At 38.3% G+C, this 17,279-nt stretch overlaps 1 protein-coding gene across 7 annotated transcripts; it reads left to right on the top strand.

Moving 5' to 3' along the window:
- Positions 1-858: 858 nt before the first annotated feature.
- Positions 859-16,958, top strand: SPART (spartin). Of its 7 annotated transcripts, none has more exons than XM_030456768.1 (9): positions 859-1,034; positions 5,237-6,069; positions 7,059-7,256; positions 8,255-8,359; positions 9,936-10,065; positions 10,817-11,011; positions 12,177-12,335; positions 12,415-12,505; positions 15,369-16,958. In XM_030456768.1, exons 2-9 carry the CDS (start codon positions 5,239-5,241, stop codon positions 15,553-15,555), a joined length of 1,896 nt encoding a protein of 631 aa, XP_030312628.1. In that variant the 5' UTR covers positions 859-1,034; positions 5,237-5,238; the 3' UTR covers positions 15,556-16,958. The 7 variants fall into 7 exon arrangements, with proteins under 7 accessions (XP_030312628.1, XP_030312615.1, XP_030312620.1 ...); XM_030456755.1 differs by having other exon boundaries at positions 859-1,029; XM_030456760.1 differs by having other exon boundaries at positions 859-957.
- The last annotated feature ends 321 nt before the right edge of the window (positions 16,959-17,279 follow it).

Here is a 17,279-nt window from a genome sequence, read left to right on the forward strand (position 1 = left end):
TGTGATGCTGCTGTGCCCTTCACCAACTTACAGAATTGAATTAGCAAATCCTGTTTCCACCAAAAAAAAAAAAAAAAAAAAAAAAAAAAAAAAAAAAAAAAAATTGGTAAAAGGGATTATTTAGGCCTATATCCAGAAAACACTGAACACCTGAAAATACTGCAGTCTATTGACTGATAAAAATAATGTAAATCTTTCTCTTTAGTAGTCATCCTCTCAGCTGATCCATAGAAACTACTTGCAGCTTCTGCTCTTACAGAAAGAAAAAATTAATCTATCTATTAATCTACCTTATCACCAACATCTCTCACTACTGACCTGTGTTTTAGCACTACTTCTGCCAGTTTATTTAATCTATATCTACATTCTGATTAAATCATGCATTTAAGAAGGAACCAGGCTGAAGAAGAGCCCTGAGATGAAGAATTGTGTGTTGTTCCTTCTCCTTTCCAAGTGTTCCTTCTCCTTTCTAAGAATCCACTATTTTCAGGCCACTATTTTCAAACTGTTAGCTTTGGGGTTTTTTTTTTCTCTGTTTAAGTATGAGACCAGCATTTAACACAGATATATGGAAAAGTTGAGGTTTGAACAGTCCACCGAAACTCATCTGGCCCAACCCTCCACTCAAAGCACAGCCAATTCTGAAACTACACCAAGCTGCTCAGGGTCTTGATTGGGTTCTGAGCACATCAGGGATGAAGGCTGCGTGGCCCCCCTGGGCAATCCATGCCGCCAAAGCAGGGACCCCGGGGCCGGGGCCGCCTCCTCTTCCTCCTCCCCCTCAGCACCGCACCGCCCCCGCGCGCGCGCAGCCCCCAACCGGCGCTCGCCGACGTCAAGGTCGCGTGCCGGCGGCCCCGCCCGCTGCCGCCTGATCCGGGCGGTGGTGGCACAGGAAGGGACCGAGCGGTTCGATTCGGTCCGGTCCGGTCGGGGCGGGCAGCGGGGCCTGGTTCGGTGAGCAGCGCGGCGGCGGTCGTGGTGTCGGGCCCTGCCAGGCTTGTCGGGGGTTCCTCCCGGCGGGTTGCGGTGAGGTAGTGTGTTCGGCCGGGGTGGGGCGAGCGGGCGGGCTGGAGGTCGCGGGGTGAGCGCTCCGTAGGGTGTGAGCCAAGGGGAGACGGGAGGTGGGTCGGGGCTGGGTCTGGTGTCAGGTACACAGGCGCCCGGCCGGCTTCGGTGTGTCTGATCGCCCCGGAGAAGCCCAAGGCCCCGCCGGCAGGTGTGGAGCCCCGCGTCTGGGTCGGGCTGAGTCGGGAAGAGCGGGGGTGCCCGCGGTGGGCAGAGCTGGGGTGGTGGAGGTGCGAGCTCCGGTGCCATGGGGAGATAGGCCGGGTTAAAGTAGCCATGATAATAGATAATGTTTTGTGTGTCTTCTTATGGAACTGAAATAAACTGCAAGTTTATTTGCCAAAATACTGTGAAAAAAGTGCTCCTGCCTTTTTTGAAAAGATTCATGCCAGACAATCGGGGCTTGAGTTGTTTTTGTATGGAAAATCTGTTGGCAGAGATCGACAACTGGCAGGGGTACACTGCTAATGATAAAGTATTAAATTGCTGCCTTACATAACCTTACATTTTCCACGATAATGTTAGTAGCTTTGGCCACAGAACTGTAGATTCACTTCTCTTTTTAGAGGTGAGCCAAATAGATGCTCAGAGCCTAAAAGCACTGAGAACATGTGATGGAAATGCATACCAAGGATTCAGAAGGAAGGTAATTTATTCAGACAAAAAAAATTAAGGGTAGATCACCACTTAATGAAAAAAAAAAATAAAAGGGCTACTTCAAACAAACTAAAACTAAAAACAAATATCCCATAAAATTATCAACTAGTACCTGGCTTGTATTAATTTACATAATTTAGAATATTTGTTTTAATCTGGTTTGTTCTCTAATTTTCTAAAAGTTGCTAATACCTTAATTGCTCTTTCCCTATAGAAATAAGGCTTAATGTTGTCTGCATGGTAGCTTTCTGTCACCCTCTTCATCTCTGAGATCAGTGGCTGATAGATAAACAGCTGACAAATAGTGGATAAAGGGTTTGGTTTGGTTTTGGTTTTTTCCTTCCCTATACCACCAGGTTTCAAAAACTGTGAGTTGGTAATACTGTCCTTCCTCTGTCAGGTTATTTAATCCTATTAGAAAGCTTTAGGCTTTGTTTTTACCTTGGCAGTAAGCTGTATTTCTTACATATACGTTGTTTTTTAATGAGGTAGAGTTTGTTGCTTCAGAGGAAGGATGGTCAGACAGGTAGTTGAGATGGCAGCTCACAGTATCGAATTGTACTCAAGTTTCAGTGTTGCATCCTAGCCTCCCTTGGCTGAGTTACTTAAAACCAGAGTGTATCTGTACTGATAAATGGAAAAGGGCCAAGGAATTAGCTCAAGCACAGAACTGATCTGTGATTATCCACAGTGCCTGTTAGCTCTTTTCCTAGCTCTGTTTTTTGGATGAGCTTTGTGCAGGACAAGTTCTTCAGAGTCCTACTGACCATTGGATCAAAAGTTGGGGTTTGCAGGATTCTCATATTTAGTAACATATACTTTTCTCATATTTAGTAACATATACTTTGCAATTTATTCCAGCTTTAGAAAAGAGGAAATGAGACTCTCTGCTTTGTACAGAAATGGATTACAGATAAATATTGAAATAGGCAGGGCACTTAAATATTGTATTAAGATCATACACTGAAAATAAATAATGACAAAGGATCTTCCTTGCATGTGATCAGGTTGGCAGAATTTCAGTGAGTATTTCTCAATGTGCTATGAGGAAACAGTCCAGTCATTGCTTTGCTTTCTACAATCCATTATTCCATACTCAATTTAATATGTTAACAAGAACAAATGAAATTCAGGTCTTTGGCCTGACTTTCAGTTATGTTGAAGTTAAAATGTATGATGAATTCCTTCTTCCATTACCAAGTGCTTAGCCACTCGAATGCACAGTTTAGTGTATGTACACATAAAGCATTTAGTGGTAATGTACAGTTTAGTGTATGTACACATAAAGCACATTTGGAATGCTCCAGAGATGAGCTGTAGCACTCTCTTCTGAGTTGCTGAGCCAGCTTCAGTATCTTGCCCATGCACAGCCACACACTAGTGCTGTGTATACACAGATGGTGCTGACATCTCTTTTTCTTACAAACCTTTTTTAGTGTCAATAGAGACTGAGCTTTAGCAAGGACAGCAGTGTTGGTAGTATGATGACCATACAGTAAATGGTAAATTGACTGTAAAGTTGAAATGTAGCTAAGACTTTAGGATTTTACTTGATGTCTCTTCTTTTTATATACTAACAATAGCTAGCAAAACAATTATTTTAAAATCTGTAAACTCTATTTGCCTTAGCCTGCCCCTAGCAAAAACAAATAAAAAAATCCATTGAACAAAGTGGACTCTGGTACAGCAATGGTGTTCACACAAATTGATTGTTTACTTAGAGCTTTAAGATGGGTTTTGTTACAGAACTGGATACACAGACACGAATAATATCACAATGCTAAATTGTGCTCATAAAGAAGTAACCTCTGCTGTTAGGTTAAACTCTGTCTTACTCTTCTAAATGCTTTTTGTTTTTTGGAAACCTACATATTATATAATACATATTATAATTTTTTACTTTATTGATAGACTAAAATAAGAAGAGACATTAAATAAACCTAAATCACAGAATCACAGCATGTCAGGGGTTGGAAAGGACCTCTGAAGATCATCAAGTCCAACCCCTTTGCCAGAGCAGGACCAAAACTAGGGCATATCAGTCAGAAATGTGGGTACTATTTCAGGATTTTGATAGAAGTTTGGATTTCAGTAGTTCTTCTTTCATGATTTACTTTCTTCTTTTCATCTACTTTATTTATAGACACTGATCTAATCTCTTAGCCTTTTGCTTATTTGATCAGTAAGCCAAGCTCTGTCTAGGGTAAATAAAAGTAACTGATTCACTAAAAAATTTCAGTAGCCTTTTGCACGCCTTTTCCTGTTCTGGTGCAGCTTTCTTGAAAGTGGCTCAACATTGTGAGAGGACTCACCAGGTGCTTTGTACAGTGGCATTAAAGCCACTATGTGTAATGGAAGGATTTTTCTTTTCACACTTTAGATTTTACTTGCCCTCATGTTTTTTATAGCTTGCCATTATTGTGATTGCTAGATGCCTCTAGATTTTTCTTCTTTCTTCCATCCAGCTTACAGCACAGATTCATTGTTGTTCCTAAAGTGCATGCTGGTTCATTTTTAAATGGTATCCTGTTTTTGTTGTCCATGATCATTACTCTTTTCTGAATTGACAATGCTTCTCAATACTGTCAGCAAAATACCTCACTGGATTTTTTTTACATTGTGTGTTGTAAACACTATCTTAGTTCAGGAATTATTTGTGTTTGCTGCATTTGGCAAAGACTGAAAACTTAATTTCAGTTAAAACATTTTAAAGTTCAGATAGACCTATTGGATTCTCTTCTGCTCTTCAGTTGTTGGAATATATATGAGGCTGTTTGAGGAATACATTTCACAATAGAGGTAGAACCTGCTACCTTTTACACATACTGGTATTTCAGGTTTTAATTACATGGGAGAAAGGAAGGGAAAACGCCAGTTGTCTTCTTACTTCATAAATACTATAAAGCAAATAAGTTATTCCCTGTTTTAATTTTGTAAGGCATAGCTTTAACTGCTCAAAGTGTTTCTTCCCATTTCTGTGTTGATCTTGGAAGTCTATCAAGTCTGTTGAGTGCTTTTCTTTAAACTATTTTAAGAAAAATATACTTAGTTTAAAAATACAGCCTTTATTTATATAGCCAAAACTAACTGAATTGTTTAATAACCTGGAGATTTTTTTTTAGTATGTATTATCAACAGTAAAGTTAATTTTTTTGTTGTGTTGGTTTTTTCCTCCCCATCTTCTGCTACTCATCTTAATATTTTAAGACTGAAAGACTGGCATCAGAAATATCGATATTCTGATGCTTAGCTTTGAAGAAATACCTGTCTGTAATGTAACTAGATGTGATGATTATAGAGTCCAGTTCCTTGCTGATTTGTAATCATATGTTCAAAATCTGAAGGTTAATATAAGACACCCATAACATACCAGACACTGTACAAAGCAACTTGTTAACTTTCTGCTAATACGCAGAACATAGTAATTATTAGAAACCAGAGATTTTATTCTAAGGTAAATTTTGTTTTGCTTCATCTCTGAATACTCTTATTAATCTATTTCAATTTGCAGTAATGGAACCACTACAGAATCCGGTTGTGCAAGAAGATGCAAATCTTAAAGCTATTAATGAAGAGTACAAGAAAGCTTTTATTTTTATCAATAAAGGACTGAATACAGATGAACTGGGTCAGAAGGAAGAGGCAAGGGATTATTATAAGCAAGGACTTGATCACTTGCTTCGAGGACTTAGCATTCCATCACAGGGTCCTGGATGTGTAGGGTCCCAGTGGGAGTCTGCAAGGGAAATGCAGCAGAAGATGAAGGAGACTCTTCAGAATGTTCACGCTCGACTCGGTATTCTAGAACAAAACACTCCACCTGTTCAAGCAAGTCCTGTTGTGATGGATGCCCCTCCTGGGGTGCCCAAGTTGTACCCATCTATTCCTTCCAAAGAAAAGCCAGAAAGACCCCCGCCCCCTGGTTCTCTGTTTGTACCAAGTCGGCCACCTGCAGGAAATGGAAGTGTTACAGCTGTGAGCCAGGGGCAAATACCAGCCATGAGTCCATCATCTGCAAAACCCCTTTGTCTGCCAAATGAAGCACCTCCTGCCTATACTCCCCAGGCTACCAATGGCCATTTCACTGTGTCTTATGGCACCGACTCTGGGGAGTTTTCTTCTGTTGGTGAGGACTACTACAATAAGTGTACTCGGCCACCTCCCCTTGAAAACCTGGGAGTGGATGCAGATGAACTGATCTTGATTCCCCAAGGAGTACAAATCTTCTTTGTGACTCCTGATGGGCAGGTCAGTGCTCCTTCATATCCTGGATATCTCCGTATTGTGAAGTTCTTGGATACAGGTAATGAGGCGGCACAGAATCGTCCACCTGCGTTTCTTCAGGTAACAAGAACACAATTTTCTCCTTTAATTAAATTTCAAGGGCTGTCATAAAACTTTAAAAGGCAATCTTCTTAGTCTCTTGCTCTTCTGAGCCTGAATACCTGTGTGATAATATGAAGGATGTTGTTGCTGTTAGAAAAACGTTTTCTTCAAATATACACTGCAAAGTTATTTAGTGCTGACTGTTCCAGTGAATTACATTTTCTACAGGAGCTAACATGTCTTTTTGCTTCATAAAGTTAACTTCCCTTTTCTCACACAGAAACTCAGTTTCAACTAGTTATAAGCATTGCAATTAGGACAACAAGTTTGGAATTCGAGGGCCTATGTTAATCGAGGCTCTGAGCTACAAATAAAAAAGATGCATTTTGGGGGTTTCTTTCAGTCTTTGTTTGCTTCATGTGAGCATGTTCTGTAATGTACACTGCATTTCTGGCCTCCTTGCTGACTTCGAATCTCCTTGTTGCTGCCAATGTTGGCTGTTAGAAGTCTCATCAGTGAAGGAGAAAGTTGGAGGAACCAATGAAAACTCTTTCCTAGTTTTGGAAGCCTGGCTCACCTCCAATAGTCAGGCAGTGACAGCCAGATGTTGTCTTTATCCTAGAATATAAATCTGTCCAAAGATCTACAGGAAGTTACAGATACCCAACTTGTTTAGCAGAGCTTTTCATCTGCTTCTACACTTGGCCCTCAAGACTACACCTCAGTTAAGAGCCTACAAGCCTGAATTATAGTCCTGTGAAAAATAATATGTTCTGTATCTTATACTTCAGACTGTCTGAACTGATCAAGAATGGTATTTCCACAGTCATGTGGAAATTATTTCCTTTTCGTTGTTGGTTTTTTTGTTTTTATGATGACATAAGGCTTTTCTAGTTTTCTTTTTAATTTTTATGGAAAATCAAGATTTTGGTGCTTATCAGTACGTTCTACTTGCCTTTCTTTTTAAAAAGATCCTTTAATTTTTTTCATGCACTTACCTTTTCTAGGTCTGTGACTGGTTGTATCCTCTAATGTGTAACCAGTCTCCTGTTCTGTGCTGCAACACTGGAGTCTACATGTTCCCTGATACGATGTCCCAGGTACCAGGGTCCTATGTGGGAGTAGTTCTGTCCTCAGAACTTCCAGCAGCTGACAGAGAGCTCTTTGAGGATCTCTTAAAACAGATGTCTGACCTTCGAATCCAGGTAAATTCCTGGGCTGCCTTTTTAAAGCCAATAAGGAAAGGTGGTGATCATCAGTACATTCTCCCATTTCCATTCAGTTGTGTAAAATTGTGAAGTTCTGTGTCTTGCTTGGGAAGCTCCCCAGTGAGAAAAAAATAAAGTATCAAGATTAAGCAACCTAGAAATGAAATTATGCTGTGTGAGATGGGAGGACGGAAAGTTTTGAATTGTAAGCACACAGAGGAATCACAGACTGTTTTCTGTATTTTCTATATTTTTCCAAAAGAAATAGGACCCAAAGTGAAATTATCTGTTGAGGAGAAAGCAGGTTGTTTACCAGTCTGTGTACCCACACAAAGAAACAGTCTCTGTGTAGTTTTGATGACACCATTCATGGAATATTGTGCCCAAAGTTATTTACCCTTCCAAAATATTAAGCCACTTTGGAGAAAAGCTGTGAAAATAGTGTGTACCTCAAAAATCTGCCTTGAAATGGGATCTCAAAATAGATAAATCTGGTGCATAATTGCAGTCAGATATCAACTGATAGAGAAAATAGGAAAAAAATACCTACAGTCTAACAGAGGTGAAATAAGATATGGTGACTGTAAACATGGTAAAAAATATTACTCAAAGAGCACTGGTGCGCCATTTTAGCAAAAATGATAATCTATAGCTATTTAAAAGTTCTTAGCAAATTTATATCTTTTAATGAAATACACGGTCTTGTTGAATCACCAAGACTTGAATGCAGTGATGGTGAAGGACCAGTTTGCAGTGTGCCATGTAGGCAGAGTCCTGTGGACTTCAGCAGAGAATTTCACTAGCACAGGAGGCCACTAATTTTTACTTTAAAGGGAAAAATACTAAAGAATTGTGTGCTGTTTCAGTGCAGGACTTAATGGATAAAATTCTGTAACATATCCTGCATAGAAGTAGCTCAAATTGGATATCTCATTAGTTCCTTGTTGTCCTAAAATTCCATGTTTTTGTTAATGTTCCCTGATATGATGTCACAGGTGCCAGGATCCCATCAGAGAGTAGGGTTATCTTCAGAGCTCCCAGCAACTGAGAGAGCGCATTTTGAAGATAAATTTAAACAGATGTCTGGCCACAAAGTCCAGGTAAATTCCAGGACAGTGATTCCATAGTAAAAAAAAAAAAAGAATTGTCACTGAAATACATATTAGAACTGCTGACTCAGTTGTAAGCAGCAATGTATGCTGTGCCCTGTGTTTTGGGTTTTTTTAATTTTTTTGCACATTTTGCATATTAGTTGCAGATTTCTGGAGTGTAAAAAAAATATGATAGAGCACAACTATTTCAAAGCTTAGTCTGTTGGCCATTTAAAGTATATTTTATATAGTACTCATGAGGATCTAATTAACAAGTATATTTAATGTAGTTATAGTATAGAATCACCTTTTTAGAGAACCCATTTCTGTTCCTTAGAAGTCTCAATGTTTCTCTATGTAGTGACCCAAGCTGCTCTTAGTTGTAGCTGTGTGTTGAGGTAATTTCTCCTGCCCAGCCCCCAAAGTGTTTTGGTCCCATGCTAAAGACATTTCTTAAACATGAAATTCTGTGCTGCTGTCAAGCAGGAACTGATGGTACAGGACAACTCAGTAATACATTGTTAACCTAGCAACTTTCCAAAACTGACTATACTCTTTTCTATAATGTTGTTTTTGTTTTATTCTACTGACACAGCCATTTTTATGTAATACTCGATTTCCAGGAAATATTTCAGAACAATCTAAGGATTCCATGCAGTGTCAAATATTAATCCATATTGTGTGTTCTATTCTGTTCATAGGCTTCATCTATGAATGCTTTCATATAGAGTCTTCAAGCCTAAACACAAAGGGGTTTCTTACTGTCCCTCATTAACAAGAAGTTTTCAATAACTGAATTTTGGTTTTTTTACGTTTACTCTTGGAAAAGTCTTAAAAATAGAATCCTAACCAAAACCTAAATCTGTTACTTTTTTTACTTTCTCTAGAGTTTAATTATACATTGTCTGTGAACTGTGTAAAGTGATGGTCCAGTTTCTAAAACTGCTAACCAGAATGTGGTGGTGGTTGCTGTGTTGCAATAATCAGAAACTCTGGTCTTTGACTTGAAATCACACCAGGCCTAGCCCCTCGATGTTAAATGGGAAGCAGTATCATGTGTTCTTTGGCTGTGCCAGTCTGCAAAAGCATTGACAGCACATAGAAAGAATAATCTCTTTTATTCTTGAATTTGGGAGGGCAGGATGAGGAGCAAAACAACCAGAACAGCTGCATTCTTGTAGTGCAGCTGGATTCTCAGGCTCCAGTTCCCATACTGAATAACAACAGAGTTGACTTCCCTCTGAGAACATAGAAATACTAGAGGGACAAGTCTCTTACTTTTAGTTATATTGTCCTGTAAGTTTTTTCTACTTAGTTAGCTGATCACATGGCCATGTTGGAATGAAAACTGCAGCATTGTTACTGGGTGAAGAAAACGTAGAGAAAGTGCTGAGCTCTGATCAGCTTTTTTTGAATGTACAGTAGCTGAATCACAAATTTCCTTTGAATTTCTGTATGCTTATTGGAATAATACATTGCATTAGTGTTTTCTGAAAATGGATCTCTATGATTTAAACCATGTAAAATAGAAATCCTGATGTTATGTGTCTAAGTAGATTCTCAGGTGTTTACTTTCACTTGTTAGCCTCCAGAAGCCTCTGGTGATGCATTTAACTTGCCTCAAACTGTACATATCCAACCACAACCTGAAGAAGAAGGAAATAAGAAAGAGTTGCCAGAATGGAGTGAGAAAGTTGCTCATGGAATCTTATCAGGTACTGTTGTAGTAAGAGAATTGTGTTGACTGTAAACCTGAGTAACATTTAACCAGTGTTTTCACCTAAATGCATGTGTGTCAGGTGGTCAGAAGTTGATGTTTACTTGCTCTAATTGTAATCTAAAGGATACTTTAGTGGGCTGTATGAAAACAGGGCAGAATATAAATCCATTGGCACCAGTCTTGTTCACTGCAAGTGAGTTGGGCTATTTATTTGACTATATTTTAGGATGGTAACCCCTGTGACTCAAACTGCTGTGTTAGAACAATTCTAGTCCTGTTTGAACAGGACATTAAAGCAGGCATCTGTTGTGATTTCTACAGATGAACATTTTTTTCCTCAGAGAACCTTTGGCACATAACTAATGACCACCAGCTGGTTGTAATATATATGAATCTGCTAGGAGGGCCAACAGGCTGGTTGTACATTTTCAAATGTTAATAGCATTGAGAAATACAGTTATATCACTTCTGACCTAGCTGGGGCTTGGATATCTGTTAAAAAACTCTGTTTGTATTAAGCTGACATTTGGATGAGGGCTGACTTGATTAAACTTAAATAAAGTCAACTGAAAAAACATGTGTGGTGTACGAGCAGAAATTACTGCAGGAATTAATGCTCAGGGAAGAGTGTAATTGCAGACTGTGCCATCAGGAATGTTTATAAAGTCAGTGTTGGAGGGAAAAAGCTGCAGGAATCGTAATCTGTAAAATGACACATTCTAAGAAAAACAATTTTTGCCTTGAAGGTGCATCTTGGGTAAGCTGGGGCCTAGTAAAAGGAGCAGAATATACTGGCAAAGCTATCCACAAAGGAGCTTCTAAACTACGAGAACACATTCAACCAGAAGAAAAACCTCTTGAAGTCAACCCAACTGTAGCAAAGGGGCTTCATGTAGCAAAACAGGCCACTGGAGGAGCTGTGAAAGTCAGCCAACTCTTAGGTAAAAATTCCCATGCCCATAGTATATATTTTTGCCTTAAATATTCTGTAAAATGAGAGATGGTTTCTTCAGCCAGTGACCTATAGCAGGGACTGACCTGATGAAATCCAGTGTGCCTAGCTGCCTCCTGCAAGAGACATGATTTGGGACCATTATGTGACCTTGAGGCATATTATTTTACTTTCTTAAAAGAGTATGTCTGTACAGTCTTAAGTTTGAAATGTTTTATAAGTTTTATAGAGTTAATTCAAAATAGTCTCCCTCTTTCTTCCTAAGTTGATAGCCATGTATTTTAAGAGCTGTACATATTAGGCCACTAGAGAATGTGTATGTGCATGGTTTTAAATATGCACATTTGAAACAGGTATATATAGACTGTGTAGTGTAAGGAGGCAACCAGGTGCCACTAATTGCCAGGGAGTGAGCATGAGCTTGTGTCAAGCCCAACTGTGCCTAGTTAGGGTGGGCCCCCACTGCACATGAGCAGGACCAGGGGGCCAATTAAAGGTGAGTCCTGAGACACAAGCTCAGCTCAGTCCTGAGCACGCTTTGCAGAGAGGTCAGTCGCTCTTGGAGCGCTGTATTATCTTCAGCTATGTATAAAACTTCATCTGGAAGTGGCTTGATGTTCAGAGGTGCTTGGTAACCCTAACAGCTCTCAGTAACTTCATTCTGTTATGTATTTGCATTAATGTTTATATTTGGTGTCCGGTTACTCCTCTGAGTTTAAAAGCAAATTGTGCTGGATGATTTAAAATACTTCCAAGAGCTGGAATTATGGAAAGAGATTTCTCCAGAAGACAAGTCAGAAAAGAAAGACAGATTTTTCCCTATGTACAAGTTTGGGGATAAAAAAGCAATTAAAGCAGATTCTTGAAGTTAAAAAATATGATGTGTATTTATTTCTTTTAAAGACGTTTTTAGTTGTAAGTCCAAACTTACTCATTTCTTGGGAACTGGAACTGCAGAATCTGAAAGATAAAGTTGATTTTCTTTCAGTTGGATACATAAGCATGGATTTAAGTCTGTCTTTCAAATAAGCATATTTAAATAGAAGCAACACTGATGACTTCAGTGAAGTTTATTTTTAATTATAAGTAGGGACTTTTAAAGAAAGGTGTTCTGTTATCACTAAATAATCTGCATACTGTTTGTTTTATGGTAGTTGAGGGAGTGTGTTCTATAGCAAGCTGTGTTGGAAAGGAGCTGGCACCACACGTGAAGAAGCATGGCAGCAAATTAGTTCCAGAATCCCTTAAGAAAGATAAAGATGGCAAATCTACTTTTGATGGTGCTCTGGTGGTAGCAGCAAGTGGAGTTCAAGGTAATAAAAATCCCATATACTCCTTTTTAAGTACATACTTTTCAGTGCAATGAACTCAAACAAGCTGTTCATTTTACAGGGTTTTCAACAGTGTGGCAAGGTTTAGAAAGTGCAGCAAAATGCATTGCTAAAAGTGTTTCAACTGAGACTGTGAAAACTGTCAGATACAAGTAAGTTATGTTTTTGTTGATTTCATCTTCCAAAACATACTGTTACTTTGAATACTGGCAAAAAAAATCTGAAAGTGTGGGGAAGTGAACTGAAACACTTGCTTTGCTCTAATTGTGCAGCACATGATAAGCTGCTAAGTGCAAGAAAAATGTGTAAGGAAATGTATGGAATAAATAGGAATAATAGAATAGCCTTGACTTGCAAAATACAAATGCTCTTAGAAGAAGTTAATGAGGGGGAAGAGGACAGCAATGTTTGTTACTTGGAGTTGTCACTAAGATGATGAAAAGAAAAAGAATTGAGTACAGTGGAGAGTAAGGGAATATAATGATGAAATAACTGCAAAATGTAAGAAATGCACCCCTGAAAAAGTGTAGTGGGTAATAACAGAAAGTGAAGAGTAAGCAAAGGCATGTAGGTTAAATGGAATCCCTGATAAGTAGCAAAAGAGATGTTAAAAAGGATTACTGAAAGTGCATACAGGCTGCTAGAAGGTAACAAGATAAGCATCAGCAGTATTAAGTGGATTGGCATTCAGAGTTGGGTTGGGATACATTTCAAATAGGAAACTTGATTGTGCAGTTCTGGTTAGTGGTGCTTTATTGCTAATGTTTGTTTCCAGGAGGAATTTCAGGAAGTATTGTACTGCTACTCATCACAAATTCAGATTAATGTTAATGTTTTAGATATAAAAATAGAAAATACAAGGAACAGTCAGCAGCCTCTATGAGTAAAAAACAATAAGTAATGAAGTATTGTAGTTAATTACAATTCAATTGAAAATACTTGATTTTTGATCTTTAGAATTTATCTATATAAATCTATTAAAATTCTACTTAACACCCCTTTTGGAAGCTGGTTTCTGTTTCAGTGACAAAGATCTCTTACACTCAAAATGCTTCAGTAAATGAGCTAGATTCCACTTAATAGAAAGAAAGCTAAAGGGGCATCATCTAAACATCTCTAAATTACCAAAAAACCCTCAGCTACAACTTAGCTGTGATACCTCTGCAGGTTAAATTATAAAGAGATGCTTATTGTATGTTGCTCAGAATCTGGGGATGTGTAGGCCAACTTTTTTCTTTAAAAAAGAAAAGGAAGTTACAAATGATACAATTGAGAGAGGTAAACTGAAAAATCAATGATCAAGTTTGAAATTGTCAGTGTAACACAATGGACCACCTGTAATGGATCAGTTTTAATTCAAATAGCATTAGCTGCTTTGCTGATGTTAAATGAAACTGGCTTCTGATGTTTCTGAGGTGAAAATAACCAGTCAAATTGACAAATACTACACTTGTGCTGTGAGATTTATTCTGTGATCTGCAAACCCAATGTCAGTGAGTCAAGGCTGTTACTCTATCAGAGAATTAAGAGCAAAACAAAAAAGCACTAATTCTTCTTACTCAGTTTTGTTCTTGTTTCAGCCATAAGCCATGGCTGCTGTACCAATAATTAAATAGATTTTTTGATTCTTTGATATTGTGTGCTTCTCTCTAGCCTTATTTTGAGATCCTCAAAGAATCTCTGGTCCAAAAAAGCTCAGGGAAAAAGAAACTCCCTTAACTGCTGGGGTTCTGATACTGCCAGAAATACTTTCCTTTGGCCTGGTTTGTGTGACTGTAGTGCTCTCTGGGGAAGCATCTGCCTGCCTCGAATAGAATCATAGAATTGGCTGGGTTGGAAGGGACCTCGGAGATCATCGAGTCCAACCCTTGAATCACCATTGCGGTTGCTAGACTATAGTTGGAGTTGCTGCTCTCATTGTGCTTTCATCCTCCTTCAGTATGCTCTTTCTACTGGTGTAGGTGTATCTTTCTTCACACTTGAGTAATTAATACAAGAGTTCTGACTTTCCCCTAAAACAAAAAGCTGGATTCAGCTCATTGGATAGACCAGAGTTTTTATCTCTTGGTAATTTTCAACAAATCCTCATGATAGCTTTGAGTGTTTCAGGTTACTTTTCCTCCTCCTTCCCCCCATCCCCTCTCCACTTTGCCACTGTTTTGATTACTTCTATTACTTCAGATAAATTTTTACTGGAAAAATTTTTTGGTAGGGATCTTGCTGTCAGCAAATCAGCCATTCTTTTTATGTGGGCAACCTATTAGACTGTCTGGGTTAATTTACTTGAGCATAGTGGTGGACTACTTCAGTGAGTCTGCTTTTGGGATTTAGAAATAACATGGCAGTGTGGTGCTGTTACACCACACACATTGTATCATATTATGCCAGTTAGACACAGGCAAAGGTGATAAAGGACAAGTACTAACCAAGCACTATTCTGGCAGTGGTAGAACCAACTGAGAAAAAATACACCTGAGGTGATTCTGGTCCCTTTTTCTCTTAACAGGTGGGAAGGCAGGACAGTGTTTGCCCTCCCTCCTCTTCAGTGGTGCCACCCATGGTACAGACTGGGAAGGTTAAGGAGCTGGAAGAGACTAGCTGTGAGGACCTAAATGGAAGAATAGAGAGAGGGTAGTAGGAGTTCTACCTAAGAACATAGGTTAAAAAGTATTTAGGGGTTATTGCACACAACTCCCTACCTCCCTTCTTGTGGTTCTATAGACAAGCTTTCTGCTCTTCAAAACTAGAGGGGAAGGAGGGAGAAAGACAGGAAGGTTGTGGGGTTTTTGAGGAAAAAGAAGAGAATCATATTGGTGTCTTTAAAGAATAATCCATGTGATAGAGGAGCAGCCCTCACTGAGATGGTTTGATAATTTACAGTTTTATTCTTTAAGCATTCAGACTGTGTGCTTGTTACTTGTTCTTAGTAATGCTTAAATTCTTGCTTTCGAGATAATTCTACTAAAATGGACAATATTAAATATACATATTGACAAAACTGCTGTCTTTCTTAAGGTATGGAGAAGATGCTGGCCATGCTACAGACAATGCTATGAATTCTGCAATCAACGTTGGTGTGACAGCATTGAACATCGACAATATTGGTATCAAAGCTGTTGTAAAGAAAACTGCAAAGGAAACTGGCCATGCTGTGTTAGATGAATATAAAGTATTGGATAATGAGAAGAAGGGTAAAAAATGAAAGCAATGAAGTATTTCTCAAAGCCTTACACTAGACAGGAAGCTTCCTCTTTAGAAGTGACTAATCCACAGTTTAACACAAATCACGCCGCGCTTTTCAAGCAATTGTTAATTTGACTTGAAAATGTAAAAGTAGGGAGAGCACTCCTAAAAAATGAAAGTTGTCTTAACTCCTTTTTTTTATATTCAGCAAGGGTCTCAAATAGTTGGACTGGGGCTTTAGACAACTGGAAGGCTTTGAGTTTGTGGTTAAGAAACTTGTCTCTGTAAGCACTTTTTCAGAATATAAAGTGGAATAATAGAATAATACTATGAATATTTTTTTATGCTTTATATAATTGTCAAGAAGATGGCCATACAGAGTAAAGGATTATTAATTCTGCAACAAATAGGACTACTAGTTTTGTTTTTTAACTGTCCTTAAGAGTCAGTTTTACTAAAATGGCCTTGTCTTATTTAATATACCCTAAAATAAGCTTTATGTTTCTATGTTTTGTAGAGAAATTCCCTTTTCGGCTACCAAACAGCTAATGTCACAAGTTCATGTTAGAAGAAATAAAAGATGAATCTCAGGTAACTAGATAGTTATTTCCTTTAAAACTTTTTTTTTTCATCCAACCAAAGATATTAAGCATTTTTTCTAAAAAAGAGTATTTACAGCTCTAGAAAAATGTATTCTCCAATTGACTCTGTAAGAAATATACAAAGATACTTTGAAATTGAGATTTTTATGTAGAGAGGACAAGTATGTTTTTGCATAAATTAAAGTATTTTTCTGTAAAAATCTTCTGTAGAGGACACTAGGGGCTTCTATGCATTCTGACCATTCAGCCAATGCAGAAAGATTCAAAATATATATTATGGCCTCCTAATGAAAGACAGTATGCATTTACTTCAAGTAGTTCTGGCAATCAGCATCTCTATTCCATTAAATCCAGAGTTGCACAGGATATTTTTTTAAAGGATATGAAGATGAGACCTCTTACTGAAGAGATGTGGGTGGAAGAGAGTAGACACTACTGTGTAGGTTTTTCATCCTGTTCCCAGTGCAGTGTGAAAGAACTATGTAGAACCCTTGATGTTTTTACACTGCTGCTTATTTAACAGCTAATTATTGAGTTTTAAAGCTGCTACATGTTCTAGTATTGGCTGGACCTGCAGTTAACAGAACACTGCCAATTTACATCTTATCTCCATGTCATGTACCTGGAAAAAATAACTATAAATGATTGTTAGTAAATGATATTTGCATCAGATTGAAAAAACGGTGATAATTAACAGGTGCACATCTTATGGTAACTACTGTAGGTGTTTATGTAGGGTAAGAAATGTGACATAAAGGATCTAACCACTTGAAGTGTAACTTTGATTTATGGAAATAAAGATGAAATTAAAATTGGTTAATCTGTGCTTGGCCTTTGTATGCTGGGATGCTACCATATGGATCAGTGAGCAGAAAGACTGGGACTGCTGAAGTAATTAAAGAGCAGTATTGGAGTATTTCTACAATAGAAACAAGGTTATTAATTAGAGCTTAAAATAATTCAAACAAAAAATGTCCATCAGAAAAACAGCAATTTCTGTTACTACAGTCTGGCACTTGCCAGTAAGTGTACCCAGATTAAGGCTACTCAAGGCTTCACTAGCAAAAGGAGTTTTGTATGAACTGCATTTACAATATGGATGTCTATTTTTGTATTTTCCTTCCTCCTCCCATTTGTTTTT

Source organism: Calypte anna, chromosome 1 (assembly GCF_003957555.1).
Source record: "Calypte anna isolate BGI_N300 chromosome 1, bCalAnn1_v1.p, whole genome shotgun sequence".
Classification (NCBI taxonomy): Eukaryota; Metazoa; Chordata; class Aves; order Apodiformes; family Trochilidae; genus Calypte; species Calypte anna.

What these genes read in the sequence shown, in the direction of transcription:
- SPART (XM_030456768.1), top strand. Translation starts at nt 5,239, where the DNA reads ATGGAACCACTACAGAATCCGGTTGTGCAAGAAGATGCAAATCTTAAA. An exon ending in AGCAGCAAGTGGAGTTCAAG is followed by an intron (nt 12,336 to 12,414) that starts GTAATAAAAATC and finishes TTCATTTTACAG; the next exon opens with GGTTTTCAACAGTGTGGCAA. An exon ending in GTGAAAACTGTCAGATACAA is followed by an intron (nt 12,506 to 15,368) that starts GTAAGTTATGTT and finishes GTCTTTCTTAAG; the next exon opens with GTATGGAGAAGATGCTGGCC.